The 26,008-nt window shown below is 39.1% G+C and overlaps 1 protein-coding gene across 5 annotated transcripts in view; it reads left to right on the top strand.

Moving 5' to 3' along the window:
- Positions 1–26,008, top strand: part of LOC149578256 (ARM repeat superfamily protein) — a 361,318-nt gene that overhangs the window by 62,558 nt on the left and 272,752 nt on the right. For all 5 annotated transcript variants that reach the window (XR_016364259.1, XM_089827963.1, XM_089827965.1 and 2 more), the window contains exons 10-11: positions 25,049–25,152; positions 25,450–25,552. Coding sequence is in view for 4 of the 5 variants with exons in the window: in XM_089827963.1 (XP_089684089.1) it covers positions 25,049–25,152; positions 25,450–25,552 (207 nt within the window). In the remaining variant the exon portion in view is untranslated. The remainder of the gene's footprint in view (positions 1–25,048; positions 25,153–25,449; positions 25,553–26,008) is intronic.

Raw genomic sequence — 26,008 nt, 5'->3', positions numbered from 1 at the left:
TCACACGTTTTACAATGTCTGATAGGGTCTGCTAAACCATCACCGTGAAACTTGGGTAACTTTTCTTTAGGGCCAGTCATCGTTACTTGTCTTTGATTCTGAGGTACTTGTGTACCCGCGCTGTTCTGAGCTCCTGCGCTGTTCTGGACTCCCGCGCTGTTCTGGACAACAATTTTGTTCCCAACAACCGCATTGTCTGGTGATAGGTCTTCAAGTGATGTTCTATTCTCCGCCTGTATCCGTTCGTCCGGTGTGTCAGGAACGAAGAGATCCCTCCACGCTCGTGCTCCCTCGGCACTCCGAGCCGTGCGAGTTGCTTCCCTTCCATTCGGACACTCTCCCCTCGGCGTATACAGGTTAAGGAATTCTTCTATTGTTTCCTCCACCAAATTCAAGCGTTGTCGAGTTTCTTCCAGCAATTCCTCGGCACTCCTCAGCCTACTAGGTGAGTGCACTCCCTCCATCTGTGCCTCTTCACCCCTTCGATGCCCCTCGGCAATCTGCTGAAGTCTCTGTCTGCGTTCTGCTTGCGTGTTAAGATTAAAATTTCTTTTGCTGTACTTAGTTCATTCTTATCTTTCACCTTATTCCGATCTTTGTTTGGCAAATTCGGCATCAATCTTCATATCATTCCTTCATTCCAGGTACGTCTGGCAACGACGCCAAATGTTTACCGCATAGGGTAAGAAGTTCAACACAAGTATAACACGATTCAATTCCGAACATGTACTTTATTCATGTATGCATTTGCAGATTACAATGACTACAATGATTTCTGATTACAATGATGATTCCAAAGTCCATCTCGGACATGTACATATACCTTTCCGAAGGTGTGACTCAAGCGTCATGCGCCCGTTCGGATACTACTCTACCCGTCGGCTACATGATACATTTATCGACAACATGTGTGTGTGAAATGAACACTAAAACTCTGTAACGGTCGAATCAACGACTTGTGATGATGTACAGAGACTATATATAATTAAAGGTGTTCTTGTTATTTATAATGTGTTTCTAGGAATTCATGCCAAATCAATTGAATAAGAATAGAAATAGAAGAGAAGAAAATGATGATGATGTCCACGCTGCCCATCAGGCGTTGATACTCGCACAACAAGTTGAATGACGAAAAATGCTTAGGCAACTCACTGACGGGTACGGTGGAGTCACAGAGGGTGACCGCGATGCCATAGGAGGTGGACTGAATAGAGAGCACGCTTCGCCTAACTATCCTTGGCGAAGAAGTACAAAGGATTTACTCTAAGAGACACGAAAAAGGTTGAATCTGGTCAAGGAAATGTAAATTTGTGTACGCCACGGGTAGAGAATCCAGACAGAAGTGAAGAAGGAACTAGCACAGCTCTAGGTGTTGAAGGAGCACAAGCATGGGGTGACCAGTTTGCCCCTCACACGCTGTACAAACAAGTATAGTTTGATAGTTAAACAAACCTCTTTTCCACACCTATCACACCACAGTGTAACGCGGGTGCTTAATGTAATGCACCAACGTAGTCAACAACACCATTAGTAATACAATGGGTGACAACCAACAGTCATGGCTAGGAATAAAGAAAAACTGCTAAAGTTTATGGGCCAAGCAAAAGAGGACCCAGTACGACACTGCCGTACATGTGAAACAATTTGGACTGCTAATGGGGTCACTAATGAGGACGATTGGATCAAATAGTTTCCTGCCACATTAAAGGAAGGAGCCATTGACTGGTATTTTGATGTGAACAAAGCTGGTTTGACAACATGGGCAAACGTGAAGAAAGCGTTCCAAACAAATTTCAAACTGCTAAGGGATGATAATAAGATCCATGCTGAGATCTACAACACAAAATAGGGGAAGAATGAGTGAGTCAGAGCCTATGGGCGACGACTAAAAAGAATTAATGGGGAAAATGGAATCTGCCCCAACTGACGAATTGAGGAAGTGGCGGTTCGTTGGACTCAAAACTTCCCTCTGGAAAAAGATGAAGATCGTACCACCCACATCATACAGAAATGCATATAACCATGCAATGGACCTTGAAAGTGAATATAATTTTCGTAGAAAAGTAAGTCCTCAGACGATGGTTCCTCAGAGGAAAGTAGTGAGGAAGAATCAAATTAGAAAGTCCATGCCTTACAAAAAGACCTTCAGAGGATGATGAAGGAACTTAAGGCAACGAAAGGAGGATCAAGTAAAATTGAGGAGGATGAGGTGTGGTGTACAGACTGCAAGGAAGCCGGACACATGAAAGAGTCTTGTCCGAAGAAATCCTTTTGTGACATTTGCCAGATTGCGGGACATTCCACCAAAGATTATCCCTATAATTTGAGGGTCAGAAACCAACAAGTGTTGAGCAACCTTTCACATTTGGAACCAGCGGTCAATAGAATAATAATAATACTACATCATCCGATGGCTACAGAAATAACCGATGGGGAGGCAGAGGTAAAATTGATAACAACAATCGCCCACGGATCAAGTATGATGCAAAAGGAATGCCAATGATACAATGTAGAAATTATAACCAATGGGGACACTTTGCCCGGGATCGCTAGGAGAAAAATCCACATAAACTATATAAGTGGTGTGGACTACGAGACCACGAGGAGGCTAACTGCCTGAAGCCTGGTTGCAGTCTCATTGATGTGGAAACACAAAATCTAGAGGAAGACATCTTGGCAATTACATGAGCACAAGCAAAGAAGGCCACGTATCCTGACCCTTGTACAAAGAAATAGAGAGTGCTCAACGCGAAGGCCAAGATTGAGAAGGAACTACAGGCCTAAAGAGATACCCCTAGTTCTTCTACTCGAGCCATAACAAAACAAAATATATTGAGGCAGATGATGTAATTAGAGATAGTGGTGAAAGTCCAAGACCTATTGGAAACAATGCCTCATTTTAAAGCAGCCTTGTTTAACAACACAACCATCCCAATAGGTACATTGGGACGCATGGAGATTCCTGGCGGTTTTGCAGCGGACCCAATGATACTTACCCTCAATAGTGGACAAATCGGACAATAGTGGAAATGGGTCTTTTGGGCACCGTGCCGACGAACACAATTTTTGGCAGTGGGTCAGGGGTAAATGTCCTACTTGAAGAGACTTGGAAGAGTCTTGACAAGCCGTCACTTTGCTTGCCAACCTTCAACTTATTGGGGTTGACCAACATGGCCTCAAATTCCTTGGAATGTTAATGGCGCAACAACTAACAATCGGGACACAATCCTTCACACTGGACTTCGTTATCATCCCTCTCAAATGGAAGGGATATGATGCCATCCTTGGGAGAGGGTGGCCGGTGATGGCAAAGGCAAATCATAATTGGAAGAGGGGGAAGAAAGTTTGTGATGGACCTCAAAACACAAATGGTGGGAGAAGAAATGACATCTTCCTTAGATTTAGAATCCAATGACAACAGAGGAGACGAAGGGAAAAGTAGTATGGAGTCCAATGACGAAGGGCTATTAGAGTTGGAGGATGATACAGATTCAGTGGTTGGCATGTTCCATTGGCAAATGAATGATTACAAACAATTTCCTTCGTCATGTATTGTGCTCAAGATTGAGGAAGATCCGAACGAGTTTCCTTGGGAATTCAATGAATATAAGGAAGGCAAGGCACGAGTCGAGGAGAGTCTTGCCCATCAGTTCTGCAAAGATGAACCTATAAGATACAAGGAGGCAAATTTGAAGGAGATAAATCTCAGAGACAAGGAGAGCCCAAAAATATCCTAATGTGGGATTATTGGAATTCGGTATTAAAGATGGTGGTTTTCAAAATTTTACAGAGTGCAAAGATGTATTTGCTTGGACCTACAAGGATTTGAAGGGTGTACCTCTATAGTTTTTCATACACCGAATTTCTCTAGTTTTCGGAGCCCAACTTGTGCGGAAAAGGACATAAAGGATGAACAAGAATTATGTTGCAAGGGTAGAAGTTGAAATTGAATGAATGTTGGAGGCAAGTATTATCTTTCATGTGGAGACGAGCGAGTGGGTTTCATCGATTGTGATCTCCTTAAAGAAGGATGGGAACCAAATCCGTATTTGTGTCGATTTTCAATGTCTTATGCAGTAACAATTGGACTCGTTCTCCATACCATTCACTAACAACATCCTGGAGGAGGTAGCAGGCCATGAGACTTATTCATTTATGGATGGGTTTTTCGGATATGACAAGATATCCATTACGGAGGAAGACAAATTGAAAACAACCATCGTAGTGGAGGATGGTGTATATGCATACAATAGTATGTCCTTTGGCCTTTGTAATGCGCTATCGACCTTCCAATACATCATTCGCATATCTTCGACAAGATTTCCACAGGAAACTTTAAAGCATTCCTTGACGACTAGTCCATAGTTAGCGGAAAGGACAAGCATATTGCTGCCTTGGAGGAGTGTATGGAATGGTGTTGCCAAGCTTGCTTAGCATTGAACCCAAAGAAGTGTCAGTTTATGGTGCCACAAGGAAAGTTACTCGGACGCATAGTATGCCAGGTAGGACTGAAAAGAAATTTCGATAAAGTGCGGGTGATAGTAGATATGGAGGCCCACATGAATGTGACTGGCATCAAATCCTTCCTTGGCCACATTGCATATTACTGATGGTTTATCAATTTTTTGCACAAGTCTCATTTCAAATGGACAAGCTTACGAGGAAGGGGGAACCGTACGTTTGGGAGAAGGAATGAGGAGAAGCCTTTGAGGAATTGAAATCAAGGTTGTTGGGTGCTCCTATTCTGGCATTCTCTAATTGGGATAAGGAATTTCATGTGCATGTCGGCGCCTGAAATTATGCCATTGGGGCCACTTTGGCTGAGGAAGGAGCCCATGGATTGGATCACCCAATATATTTTGCAAGTAGGTTGTTGAATGCGGACAAGAATTATGGCACTATAGAACGAGAGGCCTGGGAATGGTCTATTCTGTCCAAAAATTCAGGCACTACTTATTAGTGATGCCACTCACCTTTTATGTGGACCACTAGGCCCGCTTGTACCTGGTCAATAAACCGATGGCTTCTCTTACTCCAAGAGTTCACATTCAAGATTATCGTACGACCACAACGTAGTAATGTGATCGCCGACCAACTATCACGAATCATGTCTGGCGAGCTGCCTTTTGGGGTAAATGATGACTTCCCAGACACACATTTGTTTCATATTGTCGTTATAGTTGAGTATCTATCTATAGCTTAGTTTCCCCCCAAGATTCCCCCAGGGGATTGAAGGAAGTTGGTCCTCAGGAGCAGGACTTCCCAACTGATAAACAACCTTTATATAAAATAGGTCTAGACCAAGTGTTGAGGCGATGCGTGATGGAGGAAGAAGTACCAAGTATGCTTCGGGAAGCCCAGAAAGGACCGGTAGGGGGACTTTTGGGTCTCGACACAACAGCAAGGAATATACTTTGAGTAGGGTTATGGTGGCCAACCTTGTGCAATAATGCAAGAGAATGGTTTGTCGGATGTGATACTTGCCAAGGAGCAGGAAAACCTCTTAATTGAGACTTTATACCAGTCAACCCTTCCCATGCCCATGAGCTATTGGAAAGATGGGTATTAGATTTTGTTGGACTCCTAAAGGCTAGTTGTGCCCAACGATCTTGGTAGATTGTAGTGGCCACTGAGTACTTAACAAAATGGGTTGAAGAATGTGCATTGCTATATAATTCAACACTAAGTACTGCAAAACTCATTTACGAATAATAACAAGGTATGGCAGGCCCATTCAATTGACGAGTGACAAGGGTGGTCATTTTGTCAATCATATTGTTAAACTCCTAACCATTGAATTCAAAATCTTCCAAACGCTGTCGAGTCATACTATCCTCAAGCGAGCGGCTAGGCAGAGACAACCAATAAAATTTTGGTGGGAGTCATTTATAAGTCTTGTGGAGTTGAAGGCGAAGACTGGGAAGAGAAATTGCCTTCAGAGTTGTGGGCCTACCGAACTTCCAATAAGGTGACCATTGGGTAGATGACTTTTCAACTCATGTATGGACAAGACGCAGTGGTACCTATCGAATTCAAGTTTCCTATTGTAGATAGCAATTGATAAAAAACTTGGCAACATGGAAAGCCTAATGGAGAGACTTTATGCCCTGAACAAATTGGGCGAGAAAAGGGCAATCGCACAATGAGCAACGAATGTGGCGCAACAACAGAGAAAACTCTGGCACAACAAATATCTCTGATGGATGAATTTACAATAGGTCAGTTGGTATTGAAGTTTAACCAGTGAAATGAAACTAAGCTTGGCAAATTCAAAGTGAAATGGCTAGGTCCCTATTAGGTTTGAAAAGTTGCATTTAATGGGGCCATGAAGCTATGGGCACTCGATGGCAAAGAAATTACGGATGCGGTTAATGTCTCGAAGTTGAAAGTCTATTACCAAAGGCATGATGACAAGATTGCCCCAAAACACAGATAATTTAGTAAATAAATACACAATTAATTTAAAAAAAAAGAGAAGCCGTAGATGTCACCCGTGGACAACTCTAGTAGAGTCCGCGGGTGTGTAATCCACGGACAAAACAACAAGTGTCCGCGGAGTGACCTCATGACATGACATTGCCCCCAGAGAAACATAAGGTTGCAGATGGAACAAACTGCCACAAACGACATGGAAAGATTGTGCACGCGAGCCAGATAAGATAAGATAATGATATTAATGTCCAACAATGAGGCTGACAGTAGCAGGAGCACACAAAGGTGTCCGAAAATAAATACAAACAACAAGGGATAGCAAACAAAGAGACAGAGAGGAGGCAAAGAGAGACTTGGAGTCCTTTCTAGGCAAAAAGAAATCAATCACTGAATGATATGCTTGCCGATGAGTAGAGGCCTTGCTTTGTCTCTAGCCACTCGTAGAGGAGTGTTGCTGGTGCAAATAGCCGGTATGGGATTTGACGCATCTGGAATGACTGGTAGATCTAGTGGAGCTAGAAGGTCTTTTCACACCACGCAAAAGAGATAATGGTGTGAAGAAGGCAGTAATGAGCTGAGTAGATGAGTGCCGATGCAGAAGTAGTGATTGGATTGTGCTATCATAGAGCATAGTGGCCTCTCGAAGATAAAGTGCAAGACAATGCTGATCATAGTAGTTGAAAAAATCATAAAGAGAGAAGCACTCCCAGAATAGATAGAAAAATCTCCCTTTGATCATATAATATATAGGGCAACGGAAAATGAAGTGAGTCTCCGTCTCCACCTCACCTAAAGTACAAAGCATGCAAATTTGCTCTTCACTGACAATATGATGGTCAGTCTTAAGCCAAAGACGGTGAGAACCAACTCTGAAAGATCCCAAAGAGATACATAGGGCATGAGACCACAACTGGGAAAGGTAGCTAGGACGAACAATAATTCCATCAGACATCTCCAAAAAGTGCTTCACGTAAAAGGACATTTTTGGGCGTAACCCACCAAGAGGGTTAACCTAGGTAGTGGCAATGTACTATCTATAAATGTCAACTCTGACATGCTCATTCAACTCCTGTCGAGAAGGGAGAAGATGAGTCAAGGCATCCAGTGATAACTGAAAAGGGGGGAGGCGGCCAATATCAATCCCAATCGAACCGAGCAAAGAAGAGGCCTGTGCATACCAACTTTGTGCACGAGAACCAAACTCTGCACTCGCAGTAGAAATAGACGAACAATAAGTCAAATATGAGTACCTATCACAATCACCAACACGATCCACAAAACCATGAAGGTGATGGAGGAACCAAACCAAATAAAAAATGGTCGCGAGACTAAAAGGATGAGTGCTGAACTCAGCAAGAACAACACTATGAGGAGTGAACCTGTGACATCTAATGACGCGCCTCAAAAATAAAGTCTGAACCTGCTCAATTGAGGCCCAATCAGAACCAAGAAGAGATGGGCCTCAAACCATAGGCCCATAAAGAATAGTTGGCCTCACAGGAGAGTCCAACTGGAAGTGATGCCTACAACACTGTTTCTCAAGCAAAGCAAGAGAACCCATACCCTTATTAACTCTGGGCTGAATAGCTGGTCTCATACCGAACCGTGGTCTGAAAAACTTAACCCCCAAATACGTATAAGATATAGTGATCTCAATCTCCTGACCCTGGAAAAAAAAGTGAAGATGGGAAGTCTTTAAACAATTGAAGATCATGACTCGAGTCTTACCCAAGTTAACCACAAGCTGTCGTTGATCACAAAAGGAAGCCAAGCCATCTAGAAGCCTCTGTAAACTGTTTGTTTGGAAGATTTGGTGTTGGGTAACGCACATTTGAAGCTCGATGATTACACAGTGTACGCTTTAAGACTGAGGACTTGGCATGTTATACCCCCCATGGACAAGTTTGAAGCTTGCGGATAACATGCCATGCAAGAGAGATTAGACACGATTTCCATGGATAAAGTTGGGAGCCTGTGGAAAATTTTCAAGCACGGATGATATAAGAAAGCCTGCGAACAACAAGAAGACCCCATAGATAACAAATAAGTCTTTGCGGAAGTCATTGGGAGACCGACATTAGGACACAAATTACCAATAGGATAAAAGAGCTTGTAATAGCAAACAATTCTTGCACTCTCCCCCGCGAAACATATAGAAAGGTCAAGAAAACATAATGGAATAGTGGAGAAGGTTGTTGAATGACGAATGAATGTCGGTGGATAGCACAAAAGGTCATCAAAGTAGAAATTGCAACTCGTTGACACAAGCAAATTCATGACTTGAGGATATCGCAAGGGGATTTTTGTGGACAAAAGAGCTCTGTAGGTGGAGAAGTTGAAAGACAACCCCATGTGGAAGTATAATTAGGTCAAGATGCCATGGAGACAATGAGAGCAGTGTTTGAAGGGGAAAGGATTGATGCCCAATAGTTTTTCCTTTCCCATAAAGACGAAACAAGAGGCAATTACAATATGCAGTTAGCACATTGGAAAGATCAACTGGAAGCCTACAGTTCAAGCATAGACAAGAATGCAAGAGTTTTAGCTTCACGCGTTCAATTTGTAGACCAAATGCCAAAAGCATCTTCCAGTAACAAGAAGAAGGCCCGTCCAAGGATTCAACAGCCTTCCTAGAAAAAAGCCATCACACATCTTACAATGCAATTTGAGGGACTGAACGGGCTTGAATGTCAATGATGGTGGTAAGAGACTCCTGAGATGGATCTAGTAAAGTAGATATTACAACAAGCATAGGTACATTGGGCCATTCAGGTGCCGGTATTCTCTATTTGCCTATTTGAGCATATCCTTCGGGTGATGATTGAAGCATATGATAGCCACAAGAAGAGCAACTCCTTTCAGTATAGGAGGCATCCTATCATCGTTTCCTTTATGGCCCTAGATTTTACTAGGGTTTTTGGCATTCCAGGATAGGGTAGACGCAAAATAGAGATAAAGAATCACAAACTTTCATAGGAACAAAAGAAATATTTGATCAAGTTGGTTGCTCGAGAACTCATCCTTGCGGAATTTGACTCTATTGGAAAGGGCACAAGAAGTAGGGGAATGAGATGTGTGTTTATCAGTGAAGGTCCGTCGTGCTACATCCTCGATGTGTTGAAGAGTCGACTAATAGGGGCAAGTCAGGCCTCAGAGTTCCCTCTACCCAAATACTTTTTATGAATGGTATCACAAGAGGCTTTGTTTATGACCGAGCATCCTTGTTGTCAGATAGAATGTATGAGTTTATAATGTTGCAACATCATACTTTCTATATGTTGCACCACACAATTGGGTTATTCTTGGAAGCTGCACTTCACTAGATTCTCGCTGACGTGTTAGAGGTACCACAAGTTGGCAGCAGGAGAGTTGCTAATATTTTACTAGTGACATTTGGATACTGGTGGAACAACGGCTGGTTAGAAGAGGGTGAGACAGGAGTTAGATGCCCATGGCGACACAAACAACGGCAAGGAGGATACCACAGATAGTAGCGAGAGTTCTTTTCAGGGAGACAACACTCTAGTAAAACAGGATGAGGATGATGAGACAGAGGCTGTGTCGGCACCTCGGGCATTCTTCACACCCCGTTTGCTACCCACTTCTACACACTTAGTTCCTCCCACTACATTGCCTTCCATTTTGCCATTCAGAAAGATGAAAGCGTTGATTGCTATGAGGCCACCATGGTGACAACTACGAGGGTTTCCATAGTTCCCGAGACCACAATAGTGGCGACTACACATGCAACTCCTATAGAGGTAGAGGAAGGGTTGACAAAGATAGTGGTAACAACTGAGGTAGCTTCTCCCGAGGCAATGGGGATGGAAATCGTAGAAGCAACATCCTCAGTAGACATTCCTGAGAAGGAGAGCCAGATAGCAGAGGTTGTTCAGGCTGACACAGATGTAGTTAATGTAGTTCCTATAGAAGGAGCAACATATTTGCATCCATAGGGTGAAGAGATGGACATGTTAGTGACAGAAGAGTACATAACCAGAACCCTTGGTCAGGTTGGAGGTGACTGGTTTCGAGGCCATAATAACTATTGCTTCTGCCTTATTGACAAACCTAGTGTCTATGGCACCACCAGAGGTAGCAAACATCTCACCGATGATGGATAGTGCTAGTAAGTTTTTACAATAGTAGTTTCAACTTACTCCTACAGAAGTAGGAGCCTCTATTCAGTCCCCGAGAAGGGAAGATGTTTTAACTCAGATGCTAGCGATTGCAACACTACAGGTTGTGGGGAATCCATAGTCCGAGGATGTGCTAGATGATGAGGTTGCACCGGATGTGGAAATAATGGTGACAAGAGGAATGGAGGTAGATGTTGAGCAAGCAGAAGAGGATAAAATAGAATATGGTTCGGATATTGAAAGGATGATGTCTTACATTAAGGCTATGGAGATTGTGTTGGAGAAGGGTTGGGTAATTGGTCAGAATACAGAATACATTATGACTCAAATGAGGAGTTACAGCTTGTCCTAGCCTATATTTGGACGCGATGACCCGGCCGCTTTCGTTCTTGTTTTGAGGTGCGAGGGTGGCCGGCAATTGAGATTCCAGAGACGATGATAGAGTGGGCCACCAAACTAGAGTTGGGACTAGGCAGTAGTAGGATAGAGAGGCTGACTTGCAAGATAGTAGAGGTGTATAAAGGCGCCTACTATGCTCAACGATTTGCGGAAGACAATAGAATGGCGAATGAGAGGTCCAGAGAGATCGTAATGTCCCCTATTCGAATAATTATCCCAATAAAATCTCTTTAAAAAATCCACTTTTAAGAGATTTTATTGATTAATTTATAACGATGAATGATAACTTCTAAAACATTCAGGTTTTATAAGTTAATTAATAATATTATAAAGGGGTATTGTACATGGGTCTAATTTTGTAGTCAATTATATGCCAGCTTAATTGGTATTAATCCATGTATTATCTGTAGTGGAACCTCCTTGGTTATGCTTGATATGGTGCAAGTGAATGTATTGTTATCTCTTCTCGTGAATTGATGCATATATAGTCCTCTTATTCCTTATGGAAGATAGTTGTATCTGAAGACACTCAGAAGTTGAGCATAGTCTAAAGAATAATCTACACAGTAAAGATTAACAGAATAACGTTTAACTATAGCTGACTGCAATTGATGCTCACGTGGAGATTGGGAGATGCGCTATCTAAATCTCGGGAATATATCTATGTGTCTTGGGTGTTGTAGTGGATGAAATCGACTACCAATCTGCTTGCCTTTTCTTACGCCTTTATAGTGTGCTCTATATATGGTTTTGATAATTTTAGTTTACACTCTCCCAGTGGCCTCTGTGACCTTTATAATCTTCAGACTGCACAGGATTACTTTTAGCTATCTTCCGAGTTGACGCAATTAGAAATGATATTCTCTTGCCTTTACAAGTGTTCCATTTGCTCACCGAAATTATTTCTCCTATCTCTGTGTTGACAAATGATTATAGGGGTCTGTCGCTATAAATAATCTGGTTTTGATTACTCAACTCTAATAAGGATTTCTCTTGAATTTGTATCAATCTTGAGGCGATATCTTCTGGTCAAATATTCTGCCGTGTATGCCTTCCTTGGCCATTACGATTGGTGAATAGGAAAATCAATTAGTTCTTGATGCCCCTCTTGTCCTCCCTTCCTATCCTCCCTGTAACATACATATATGTTGTATGATTTGATTGTCATGCCACTTTCTGAATTTGTGACCTTCGGATTTCATATTATAATATTTTGATATTAATCGTGTATATAATGATATTATTAAATGTTTGAATATTTTTCATTTAAATGTAGATTATAATTATTGTCAATCTTTCATTAATGTTGACAAATATATTTATTATTCATTTAGTGTAGATTATATTATAATATAATTAAAGATTATTTTATAATTTCTTTTATTATCAATATTATAAATATATTATTTTTATATTGTCATTGTCATAATACAATATTGTATCAATTTGATATCTTATTGAAATATTATATTTAATATTAAATTTTATTATAGTTTAATATATCTTATTAAATTTAGCCTTTGAAATGGGGATATTACAGAGGTCGAGGCACAGTTTTGAGAGGAGTTAGCCAATCAATTGGCTGAGCAACAAGCGAATAGGGCAGCTGAGTGAGCAGTGCTCTTATAGGTTAAGGAAAGTGTCGAAAGGGAGTTAGCAGAGGCCAAAGCTAAAGTGACAACAAGTTGGGTGGGCTATGCATAGAAGGAAGCACAGACTATGGAGGCAACACTTTTGCTGAAGGAAGCTGTGGAGGTCAATTTGAGGACAAAGAAAGATTTACGCATTCGCACTGACCAAGTATATGAACTGCAGTGGATATTGGACATTCCAGAGACGCACCCTCCTCCCTCTTAGTCTATATTTTTTGATGTATTTAGTAGTTGTCTCTAATTTTGTAAGTCGTTGCAAGACAACCTTTTCTTTTGGGGGGATGATGTTGTCGGCAAATATGTAAATTGCCATCGGGAATAATAAATTATTAGTTAGTTAGTGGTATGTATCAAAGGGTGTTCCGTTACGACACGACGATTGGGTCGCACCTCTTCGAGTCCTATATATACACTACATTTGGAAATATGAGGCATTAATCACATACTGTAGTACGCCTTTGTTGTCTTGAATTGTCCATGATGTAGCCAAAGCATTGAGCATTAATGAAAGATTTTTCTTGTTCCTAAGCATCTTTGTATTATGTTTTACATTTAATCCTGTTAACCATATGCGGTGAACATAGACATTCAGCAGTTAGAGTTTATTTCTGTTGTAAATATTCACCTGCCACTATAAATAGAAGTTTATCAAATGAAGCTTCTACGTACAAAATAAGCATCTTCAAACAAAAATTCTACCCCGTGGACTAAAACTAAGCTCTAGATCTAATGACATTGCTGCAATCTGCTTCATCTGCATCAACTAGTGAATCAAGATGGGGCAGCTCAACAGTGGCTCTCCAATTGGGAATATCTGGGATCTGGTTCATTTGTATCTCATTTTTCTCTGCTTCCTTGACATTCTCTTTAATTAGAAACCACTTGAATGCCTCCCTTTCTTTTTTATCAAGCATGTCACTATGTGTTGAAGTAGTGAGTAGACTTGATATCCGCTTTGTAGATTAGTAACGCTTTTTCCTGCAAAAGGATAATAAATCTGCTCTTTGGGATCTCAAAAATGGCAGATACCTGAGAAATGATAAGTAAATAGGTGAGTTTCATAGAAAACCCAGTAAGGTCCTGTTTGGATCCCCGAAAAATCTCTTCATTCCTCCTCTTCCCGATGAACCATAAAACTATATTAGAAAAGATAGACCAAAACTAGTTGAGTTTTCTATCAAAAATATTGACAAAGCTAGCAGGAATCTCAATCCAAGAAAAAATTAGGAGTTTGCTCCAGTCTATGGGTCTGCCAAAAAAGGTGGACCAAATTTTAATAGCAAACTTGCATTAAAAAAAAATACGCTCAATAGTCTCAGGTACACAACACAAAGAACAGGAGATGGGAAGAATACCAAGCTGACAGAGATTATTGGTAACAAGTTTTTTTAACAGGAGGATCCATCTAAAATTAACTTTTTTTGGTTCAGTGACTTGATGCCACATAAAGTCAAGAATAAATTGCCATTTGGAGTCCGGCGAATTAAGGCCCCAGTTTTTATTTAATACATTGAAAATAGAGCTGCCCTTTCTGATCATATTGTATATTTATTTCTGTTACAGTCAACAAAAGAAGATCCATCTTTCCATTTAATCTTAGCAAACATATCTGTAATATTAACCAGTTTACCACTGCCTTACTGATGAGAATGTAAGTCTTCTTATTAGTGTTAGGGAGATTGAACTTAACTTTAAGTTCTTCCCAAGCCCCCGGTCTATTTTCAATCAACAGATCTCCCACAACAGTAATACCCTTCTCGCACCAGGCTTTAGCTGAGAACCTCTGAGTTAAGGCTAGGGGTTTATCATTAAGATTTACTCCCAACTGAATGGATCTATCAATGATAGTAGAGCAAGGGGGACCATCTACTGCATCTTTGAAACATAACAGTCATTTGACTTGAGACCAAGCTTTCCAAATAGAGGCAAAGCCATTGGATCCAAAGACTTTGACATCAAAATCCCCAAAAATGATTTCTGAAAGGGGTAGCTCTTTCCATCTTTTCCCTTCTAATGGTAGACCTCAGAATGTTGTTTCTAATGAGTATCTTCCAAGGTTCATTCCCTTTAATTGCTTTAAGAATCCATTTGGATGCTAGAGCAATACCATGGGTTTTTAGGTCTCTCAGGCCTAATCCCTCCCAAGATGCATGTCCAATTTACGACATCTCTCTTTATGTTACCTTTGCCATCTGACCACTAGAAATCCCTCAAGATTTTATTGAGCTTTTCAATTTGATAACTATTAAATATCCATGCTGAAGCATAATAGATTGAGTGAGATGCTAAAACTTTCTGAACAATTTAAGCTCTTCCAACTAATGATAGAAGATGAGACTGCCGCTTTTGATGTTTCTCCTCAATTATTTGGTATATCAAATTCCACATCTCTTTGATGGAGGGAGAGACAGAGAAAGGGATTCTGAGGTACCTGATAATTAGGGCCAGCCCAAGTCCAACCTTTTTGATTAAACCAGGTTGGGGGTGAATCTGACCATCCAATGACTGCTGATTAATGAGGAGCAATCTTAGCACCTGAGGCTAGGCAAAAGACTTGAAGTCTGTTAACCATATTATCAAAGTTTTCCTCCTTAATCTCAATGGAGAGAGCTGTATTATTAACAAATTGTGTATTGGGCAAGTTCTCATGGTTAGGGAGAGGGATACCTTTAAGAAGAGGACCAAGAGAGGAGACTCTCAAGATGGAGGATAATGCATCTGCGGCAAGAACATAGAGAGAGGGTGCAATAGGGAAGCCTTGTCTGATTGTTCTTTGAAGGGGGATCGGTTCAGAGATCTCCATTGATATCAAGGATATTGGACGAGTCTTGAAAGAGTACCTTAATCCAATTACAAAAGTAGGTAGGGATACCAAAGGTTGTCAGCATTCCTATTACAAATGACCATTTGATTCTATCATTATGATTTTTCAATATCCAGTAGCACAATGGCTGCCTCTTGTCGACTTTCCTTAGCCCAATGAAGAGCTTCCCAACTGGTTATCAAGTTTTCAAGAATATATCTTCCTTTTATAAACTCTGTTTGTGTCTCTATTACAATTTCACTGAGGAGATCTGCAAATCTTTTGGTTGGGAGTTTAGCAATGATTTTGTAAGAGAGGTTAAGAAGAGTAAGTGGTCTCCAATTTATCCTCTTTCTCGGGAATAAGCTTAATGACCTCTCTATTAATATGTTCTCCCAGAGTACCTTTGGAGTAAGCCTCATTATACAGATCAAACAATTCTTTGGAAATCCAATCAATGTTTTTCTTATAAAAATCTGCTGGAAGGCCATCAACACCGGGTGCTTTGTCATTAGCCATATCTCTGATGTATGCTTTGATTTCCTCAACTGAGATTTCCTTACTTAGATGTTTCTTCCACTCTTCTGATACTTTATTAGGAACTAGCTTCAAGCATTTTGCAAGTGTTTTTTCCTGATTATTATTAAATCCAGAGGAAAACAGGTTCTGATAGTATTTTGAAAAGATATGTTTTATCTCTTGTGGATCCTTTGTAAAGCCCATATCTCCCTGGATGCCTTCAATCAGTTTACTTTTTTGTTTGGTTGTAATAAGATTGAAGAAGTATCTGGATCCCTTATCCCCTTCATGAATCCAGTTAGCCCTTGCTCTAATTCTTTGCCCTTGACATCTATAATTCTGAATTCTTCTAAGGTCCATTTTGGTAGCAGATAATTGATTTAAAAGATTGTAATCTTCCCCCTGCTGTTGTAAATTGAGCTCCAGTTTGTTCATCCTTTTCTGTACCAGAGATTCCTCCATTTTTCTATCCATGGCTTTTTTCTTCCCTATAATCTGAAATAGATTTTTCCACAGTTTGGTGGATAAGTTCCACATTTTTGAGATGTGTGTAGCCATTTGAATAGCTTCAGAAGTATCTGAGTTGTTGAGAAGATCAACATTAAGTTTAAACAGGCCTTTCACTCTTGAATGGGGGTAGAATCATTAAGACCATCAAGAGCAACAAAAAAGACAAATAGGAGAGTGATCTGAAATAGAGGCTGGAGAAACATCAATGGGAGAGCTACTATTGCTCGAGGGTAAGGAAAAAAAAGGATGAGCCTGCATAAACTCTATCAAATCTGCAGAATACTTTGTTTTTGCCACTCTGATTATTGGTCCATGTAAACCATATATCAGAAAATAAACTCTTCTTTTTGCTGATAGGATCCACTAGATTCAACTTCCTTTTGATTCTGGCCCAAAAGTAGCATTCATTACCTCTCCATGCATTTTTAATACCTCCACTTTTATCTTCACCTTGTTCAATCATATTGAAGTCTCCTGCAATAATCCAGTAAGCCTTTGGAAGTGACATAGCCAACCAATCCCATAGGGCTGCCCTTTCACAGTAGATGTTTGGAGCATCAATGTTGTAGATACCAATGATTTTATTGTTCATGGACATAGTGATCCAAACAGCACTATGACAGGGAGAGGAGCCATGATCCAAAATGCAATTTTCCCATTTAGGATGAAACAAAATAGCTACTCCTTTGCCTTTCTCATGGGAAGAGGAGAAGTGGTTAGCTTGATTCCAAATGAACTTCAGAACTGTATAAGAGTGACACTAGCTTGATTTCTTGTAAGAAAATGGAATCAAGATCTTGCAGTTCATTCCTCCAATCTCTAACTAAATATTTTCTGTCAGGCCTTACTAAACCCCTGACATTCCAGCTTGCAACTGCAAACATCAAGATTTATTTTGGGGAGTTTGAATACCACAAAGTCTGTTAAAGTATTCTGGGACTTCTGGTCTTTTGGCTCTGTTATTCAGGCTGTTGCTATTAGATAGCGAGTTTCTATCAAAGATTTTTCTTTTTCTCTCCCTCTTTTTAGTCTTTACCACAATGAACCCTTCCTCATTTGAGGTCTCGGTGTTCATGATTGTGGTATTATCATCAATTTTATTTCTGTCAGATTCCTCTTCCTACCATCAAAACATTTTCTTCATTATTTTGCGGGGAGTCTCTTTATCAAGATTTGCAGGTTCTTTATCAACTTCCTTGTCCATGATCAGGCTCTTGATCAGACTGCTGTATCTCTGGGGTGCAGTAGATGGTCTACTGTTTTCCATTCTAATTCTTTCTGCTTTGTCATTGATAGATTCCAAAGCTCTCTGTTCAGCATTCTTCTTTCAAGGGGGATCACTGTTGGGGTTATCCTTAGAACCATGACGATGAGAGACCAAGTTCGTCTGCCCTTTAGAGGTATCACTGTTAGGAATGACTTCATATTCCTCTTCAAACAGGGGATTGGAAAGAGAAACAAAAGAGTCTCTTGTAGGAATGTTGAATTCTACAGGAGGAATGGAAGGGGAGGCAAGAGAATTGTCCACATTAAGGAAAGAGTGAGGGGGGGCCATGTTAGCCTTGCCAGTCACAGTAGGATTAAAATTACTGGTATCACAAATTGGAGATTTTGGTCTGAACTTACTAGGACTAAAAATAGGGCAATTCTTTTTATTATAACCATTCTTCTTGCAATGGAAGCAAGCATTAAGATTACCTAACAAATTAACTTCCAACATAAAAAGAGAACCCTTAAGCTCCAGGGTTAACCTCTTAGGTACATCCACTTCAAGCTAGGGCAATGAGAACTCTAGGATTGAGATGTGGCAGGATGACCTTAGATTCCTCAATTTGAAGGACTGAGCCTAGTTTTTTAAGCATAAGGGGACGAAAAGGCCAAAACTCTGGCTGGAGATCAAGAATTTCCAATCAATGTGGGGAAGACCTAGCCATAACTTATTCAATTTTACCATCAGCTGACCATGGGAAGGCTCTAAACACTGTCTTATCTACATTCCAAAAAGACTTGTTGAGGATCTTTTCTTGCATAGCATGATTTTGGAAAAAAATAACAAAGAATCCTTTACATAGCATTCTACAGAAACTTGTTTGAATCCCAAGTTTGGATCCACATACATTTTTCATCCATTCATCAAAATATCTTCGTGTTAATATCTAGACCCAAAAATATAGATAAACAACAATAAAAGAGCATAAACAAACCACAAAGATACAAAACATTTATCCTGGGAAAACCTTTCCACTTGAAGGGAAAAACCCAGCCACACCAGTAAAAAATCTCTTTTATTGATCTAGACTTGTTCATAGTACAAGGCTTTTGCTTCATTAATGTACAATAGACCAAACAATCATATAAAAAGATTGCATGAGACTCTTCATCTTTCACACAAAGGTCTATTTGAGTCCCAAAAACAAGACCCTTCATATTTCCACATATTTAACACTTCATACTTCCATACGCATGCCTCTTGGCATGATGTGTGACACATCTTTTTGCATAATATTAATTTAAATATAATCATAAATATCTCTTTCAGCTGAAGATGACCATAATGGTTATAACAAACATACTGTAGCTACAAACTTCAACACTCCCTCTTAGCAAGAGAGAGATCTTTAGGGAGGAACACACACATAGCTGCAACCAAAGATGATAAGTTCACATAGCATATGTTATCTTAGCATAACATAATCCACCATAGTTACTTCATAAGCACATAAAATGAAGTCACACATGACTTTCACCATGCCTGCTTGCAGAGGGTAGAACATAGATTTTTATTTCAAAACTTCTTCCAAAGAAAGATGCATTTCCACAATGCCTACTTGCAGAGGGTGGTCCACCATACGTAGAGGATGGAACAAGGGCATTCCCCTCAAACTTTTCCTAGAGAAAAATACATTTCCACCATGCCTACTGGCAGAGGGGGGTCCACCGTACCTACTCGTAGAGAGTGGAACGAGGGATTTCACCTCAAACTTCTCCCAGAGAAGAATGCACTAATAATCAAGATAATAGAGACAACTTTAACACCGCAATAAGATGATTGACTATTGTATAAAATTGCAAAGGGTTGGACTTCTTCCTTTTTCACGTAATCTCCCGCTAAAGCTGAATAGTCTCCCTCTAAATATGTATCACCAAGGCAATATTCATCTCATTGCTTCTTTGTTGCACCCTGTAACCATGAGAGATAGTAATAACTCATAACTATCAATGCTAGAAGCAATCACTATTAAAAAATCAATATTCTAGAGATATAATCATAAATACCCTTATCTCTTTGTGGTCTAATCTCAACATCCACACAAATATACTCACATAAGAGATTATGTCTTGTTCCTCTAATACTCATGACATCAAAACAATAATACTTATCTCCTCATCATCTAATCTTCCTCAAAATTTACCTGTTGGCTTATTCACAACACCTCTGCAAAGCTTCCGAAGGAACACCACAACCTTCAATGTTGTGGTTAATCTTGAGTTTGTTCTGACCTTGAGGTGTACATTACTCCACAGATGCTCCATGGACAAGGCGTGGCAATTGGGTACTTCTTGGGATCCACGGTACCCAATTCTAAAAGCTTCGTAAGTTTTAAGTCTACCTTTGACTTTTTCCCTTCATGTGGCTTATCATCTCACCTTCAACCATTACATAGGTACTTGTTGGTGTAAGCTGATCCAGAGGAAAATTCCTCCTTATTTGCCACCACCGGAAGATTCTCACAAAAAGACCCATCATTCACTTCGAGAAAAACCAATCCCTTTCTGTGATCTCTGGATGTTTTTACCCATCCACCTACCACAATAGTTTGAACCCCTGTCCCTCATTTGGACGTCCCATTATGAACTTGATTACCGCCCTTATTGAATATTCTATTTGAGCAATTGCAGAGGAAACACCCGTTGTCTCCATGGCACTCATGATGAACTCTTTGGTGCCCATGAACAACACAACACCACACCTTGATATACCAACACATGCCTCTTACTGGTTATCGCTCCTACAATTGTATGGCTCTCACGCTTGTGATGGTGTTCTACATTCTCCCATTAGCTCACCTTATTAGTTACGAGCTCATCTTTTGACGTGAACATATAAATTGACTATGATTTGTATACCAAGCATTGTGAGTTGTATGACAAGAAATGGTTTCTTCTCTAACAAAATTTCGTTGTAAGAGGTCTGATTTTCAAAGGAATGGTATGATCGAGTAATATAGCAAAAGGGGTTTGAGCTTCATTACATACAAGTGTTAGAATTCATACAAAAGTGTATGATTTTCCCTAACTTATTGAATAGTCAACCACCTAGTTATCCACTCATAACGCAACCTTTGCAGATGGAGACAAAATCGCAAGTATAACTCCATTATGAAACAATGACGATACTCTACATAGAAATATCTAAAACTTATATCATTGATGCCACAAGAATTCCGTTAAAAGAAACGGCTTTTATAATTATGATATGAATAAAGAAACTTTTCTAGATACATTAGAAGAAATGCATATACTTCAATCTTTTATGAATCGCAATAGTTTAAATGAAAGATAATAGAATACTTATCTACCAAATGTATTTGATATTTGCTATCTCATCCTTCGTAGAAATGCCCACCGATCATTATTGTCCTTAAATGTTGAGACACCCAAAAGACATATAAGTAAAAATTTTATCACATACTCGAACATACAACTAGAGTTAAAGTATGATTTAGGAAGGTTAAGAAAGAGTATTCTTAGGCAATATGAAAAGATACACAACTCTTTTGTTGTGTTTATCCAACCTGTTCTGATACCATGTTAATGTTTAGACCCAGAAATATAGATAAACAACAATAAAAGAGTGTAAACAATTACAAAAGACACAAAACATTTATCCTAGGAATACCCTTCCACTTTAATGGAAAAACCCAGACACACTAGAAAAATATCTCTTTTATTGGTCAAGAATAGTTCATAGTACAAGGCTTTCACTTCATTAATTTATAATATACCAAGCAATCATATAAATAGTGTAAAGTTTCTGCAAATTTGTGTGATCAAACTTTAGATTATACTTTCTATTGTGCCTGCTGAAGATGATCTTCCTTAAGTCTGACTTGTATAAAGAGATGTCAATAATATATTAATCATTCTGAACTGTTCTATTTCTGAAAGTATTCAAGTAGGAAAAACCCAGCCACACTAGAAAAATATCTCTTTTATTGATAAAGACTTGTTCATAGTACAAGGCTTTCACTTCATTAATGTACAATAGACCAATTAATCATATAAATAGATTGCATGAGACTCTTCATCTTTCACACAAAGGTCTCTTTGAGTCCCAAAAATAAGACCATTCATATTTTCATATATTTAACACTGCACACTTCCATACGCACGCCTCTTGGCATGACGTGTGACATGTCTTTTTGTATAATATTAACTTAAATATTGTTAAAGTATGTAGCTTCGGTCAGACAAACACTGTGAATAACAAGTCTGAACTATATGCATATATACATATCAATATGACTTACATATTGATATGTATATATACAGATTGTCAATACAAAAGTTCAATGCTATTTTGATATTGTTTTCTGAATACAACTGATGCACTTATATATATACTTCATTGATAAAAGTTCATATGTTCATATGATTATTGGTTTGACTGTAAATGTTGATTATCAAGTATTATTATTTGGCATTATCGTTCATGCAAGTATTATGTATGAGTTATACACAATAATGAACTGGTGTAATGTTAGTCAATTTGCATTAGCAATTGTTATAGTTAACTAATCTATGTTAAGATATAAGGGTGAATGGTCATGACCATTCATCCACATACCCTATCATAGATTATTTATATCTAGTGAATTCATTCTTGCAAGTATCGAAGTCAATAAATACAAAGCAAGATCTACAGAACCTTAACAGTTTTGTGATTGAAAGATTTCTTATCTTTAGTAGTGCAAATACATTTACAATGATACTATGCAATTCAATAAATATAATCACAAATATCTCTTTCAGCTGAAGATGACTGTAACGGTCTTATCAAAAATATTTCTATCACATAAAATCAGAGATGAAAATCTCTTTCACAGCTACAAACTTCAACATCTTGAAGGTAAAAATTCAAAATCAATAGAAGTGAAAAAATAGCAACATTCCTTCGTCTTGTTTTCTCATTTTTAATTGTAGTTTTCATGTCATTATTACGGGAGAGATGAAGGTGGGGGGGGGGAGGACTTGCTGTCTCCTCCTATTCTGGGGTTTGAAGGGCTGACTCCGCCACCACCTCTAGTTCCACTGGAAGTTTCCTCCAAAAATCCTCCGACTTCCAGTGTTGCTACCAAGAACACTCCATCAAACCCAAAAATAGGAGGACACACACTGCTTGAGATTCCTTTGTAAGAACTGTTTTATACGAATATTTTCCTCACCCAAAACTGTTATCTTTGATCCTTGTTTAGGAGCTTCATTCTTGCTGAAATCTTTTTCATTGCTATCTTTATTACCACTATCCTGCAAAGCTGTCTTCTCAACCATACATCCTAGATCATCCGAGGGCATTTCTATCTTTCCGCATTAAAGAAGACTAGGTCTTAAGTACTGGACACCAGAAACGAGGACAGGTAAGTAGCTCAAGGGAGGAAATGCACAGAGGAAAGATACACAAAAGAGCAGAAAAGACCATACACGCAATAGAGACAGGAAAAACATTAGAGATGCAATGTCCGCTTCTCCGCGCTAGGCCTTGTGGCGCCTTGTTGGTCTATCTTTCCACCCAGATAGGCTAACAGGATTTAATTTGAGAATGCCAACCAGTCACAGGATTCTATCTGGTATCGTTGGGGAAATATTTAAGTGTGGGACTCCTATAGTTGAGTCACTTTATTTAATAAATTTGATTTATAAGTTACTTTATGACAAAAGTAACTTAAGTGACTAAAAATGAAGTTGGCTTTTATCCCACATTGCCTAATTGTTTGCTTTTCCCCTCACATCGAGGTTATAAAAGCAAGGAGCTACATTGGGATTCACACCATGAAATATTTCTATATCTTGAAGACAATCTCGGTTGCTTAATGGTGACTGGTTTTCTTAAGGACGAAACCCCTTAAAGATAATCGAGAGGCGGGACGTAGCCCCAGTATCTCACCTTGAGTATTCAGACTAGAATTAGTGATAGCACGTGGGAGGCAGTATGAAGTCTTCTTGAGATTTACGGCAGATAGCAGAGCATAAGTAGTTGAAGTTAATGGTTTCCTGAGCTGAGTCTTTGATGTATGGGTAGCAGCAACAGATAGAAGTTGGGCCGACAGATAGGGAAGACTGTCCACCCTCCAACAGCATAGCAGAGATACCATCCAAGTATTACTGTGACATTGTGTGAGTGGGGATTGTGCTGATAGCTGGCCTACTTCCAGGGTCGTGAACATATAGCAGGATTGTGTTGGAGAATAGTTACCTTAGAGCTATGTGGGAAATGAACTGCCACAGTCCCGTGATTCCTGCTTAGCTAGCTGTGAGTTCCATTGACTCCAACACGGGACGTCTACAGGGCAGAGCATATATGGGTTGCAAGTCGGGTAGTGCTGTTGTGCAGCGCTGGAACCAATATAGAGAACAATTAGCTGCGGACTTAACAGGGAACATGATGTGGTAACCGCTAGTATGCCTGACTCCCAATAATGGCAGATTCCTGTTGGTGTAATCGGGTGTGTATACATCTCATCAGTTTTTATAATCAAGTTGCCTGTGTATTATGATATCTTCCATATCTTCCTATATGAGTAAGGTATTCTGTCGATTGTTTTCCTGCATATCAGAATTAATATATTCTGTCATTGTTGAATTCGAGACTACATATTTTCAATTCAAACTAATGGTTCTCGAGCCACCAATAGTGCAAATTCATTGGAGACATTAAGTAGATGCGTGGGTAGCCATTTCTTAAAATAAATTTGGATAATAACCTTAGAAAGAATACTTCAGTAGTATTAGCATGTTCAGCATCCAGATTGTACATCAACTGTTTGTTAAAATTCTAAGAGTCAGAAATTGATTTTTTCAATCAGATTAAGGGGTGGAATCTTACAGGAAATAAAATAAAAAATAAAAGAATAGGGAAGAGGAGAACGAAAAGGTGAAAGAAAAGGTGTGGAGCCCCTGAAAGTCTCGGGGGCGCACCTGGAACACCACGCACGTGCTCAGAAGGAACTTGCAGAGCGATTCCTCAGTTTTGCAAAAACCCTTAACTTTCTTTTCTATCGTTAAGGAACTATTGTGTCTAAATTCGTTTTTGTAAATGTACATTATGATAATACTTCTTTGTTTCCATGTAACTTCAATGTTCCATTGTAAAGACTTGACTTAAATACTATTGCATACATTATATTGCTTCTTATATTTACATAAAAATACAGCTAACTTTTCCTATGGCCCTTAGGATTCTCTTTCTATAATTATTAATATGCTTTATTTATGTCCATGCTTACTTTCTGGTTTTTAATAATAGAGAATTAACAGATTCATATATGAAGACTGATGCAGTTTACTATGCCTATATTGTATGACTTGTCTAACAGGTTCGATTATCAACAATTGAAGCATTGGGAAATATGGTGGGTCTTATTACTAGGGCACAGATAAAAGCAGCATTACCGAGATTTCTGCCAGCAATATTAGGACTGTAAGAATCTGGTCATATTATTGGTTATTTAAGACATTTTTTTTCTTGTTATTTGAAAATATGAAGGGAAAGTGTTGGTTATGATAGAGATGAAGGATAAAGATTTTTGGTTTGTTTCCCATTGGGACAAACAAAAATTCACGTGTCGCATAAATTCATAAACAATTTCGTTTTAGTTTCACAATGTTTCTTCTGATTTCCATGCTTAATATAATGTTTTGCACAGTTTTTAGGATTTTAATCTGATTACTGATTGTGTGGGTACTAGCTTACGATTTTTATTTGTTTCATTACTAGGTATAAGAAAGTGGAGAATGCATTTATAGTTACCTGCAGCCTACATAATCTTCTTGATGCAAGTCTTATGTCTGATAGTGGGCCACCTCTGCTGGATTTTGAGGTAATCCTGTCTCGTAAACATGGCAGTCTCTTTGTATTAATTTAGCTTCCTACATTTGGAACAGTTCTGGTTTGTGATCTCTAGTACAGATTTGAACAAATTGTTTGTTTAGAAATTTGAAAATTCTATTGATTTCTTTCATCTGTGGCTTGCTTGAATTATTTTTTAGCAGCTTTAATCCAAGTTTGCTTTCTTCAACTTTTAAGTTAAATTTTCTTATAGGAATTTATGTTAGCAGATCAATATTCTTCAAATAGAAATTTATGTCAGCAGATCAATATTCTTCAAAGTGCAGATGCATAAGAAGTATTATAATTCCATAAACCATGAATTCCTTCCTCTTTCGATAGTATTTCAGAGTAACTGATTTTATAAATACTTAAAGTTTGAACACAAACTGTTGATAAACTGTCATTCATGTCATTTGATTAAAGATGTCACAATGATTTGATTATA

This window comes from Cupressus sempervirens, chromosome 1, assembly GCF_028749045.1.
Source record: "Cupressus sempervirens isolate cs-2001-9-10 chromosome 1, ASM2874904v1, whole genome shotgun sequence".
Classification (NCBI taxonomy): Eukaryota; Viridiplantae; Streptophyta; class Pinopsida; order Cupressales; family Cupressaceae; genus Cupressus; species Cupressus sempervirens.
The sequence above is the reverse complement of the archived record's forward strand: the minus strand, read 5'-3'. Positions and strand labels throughout refer to the sequence as shown.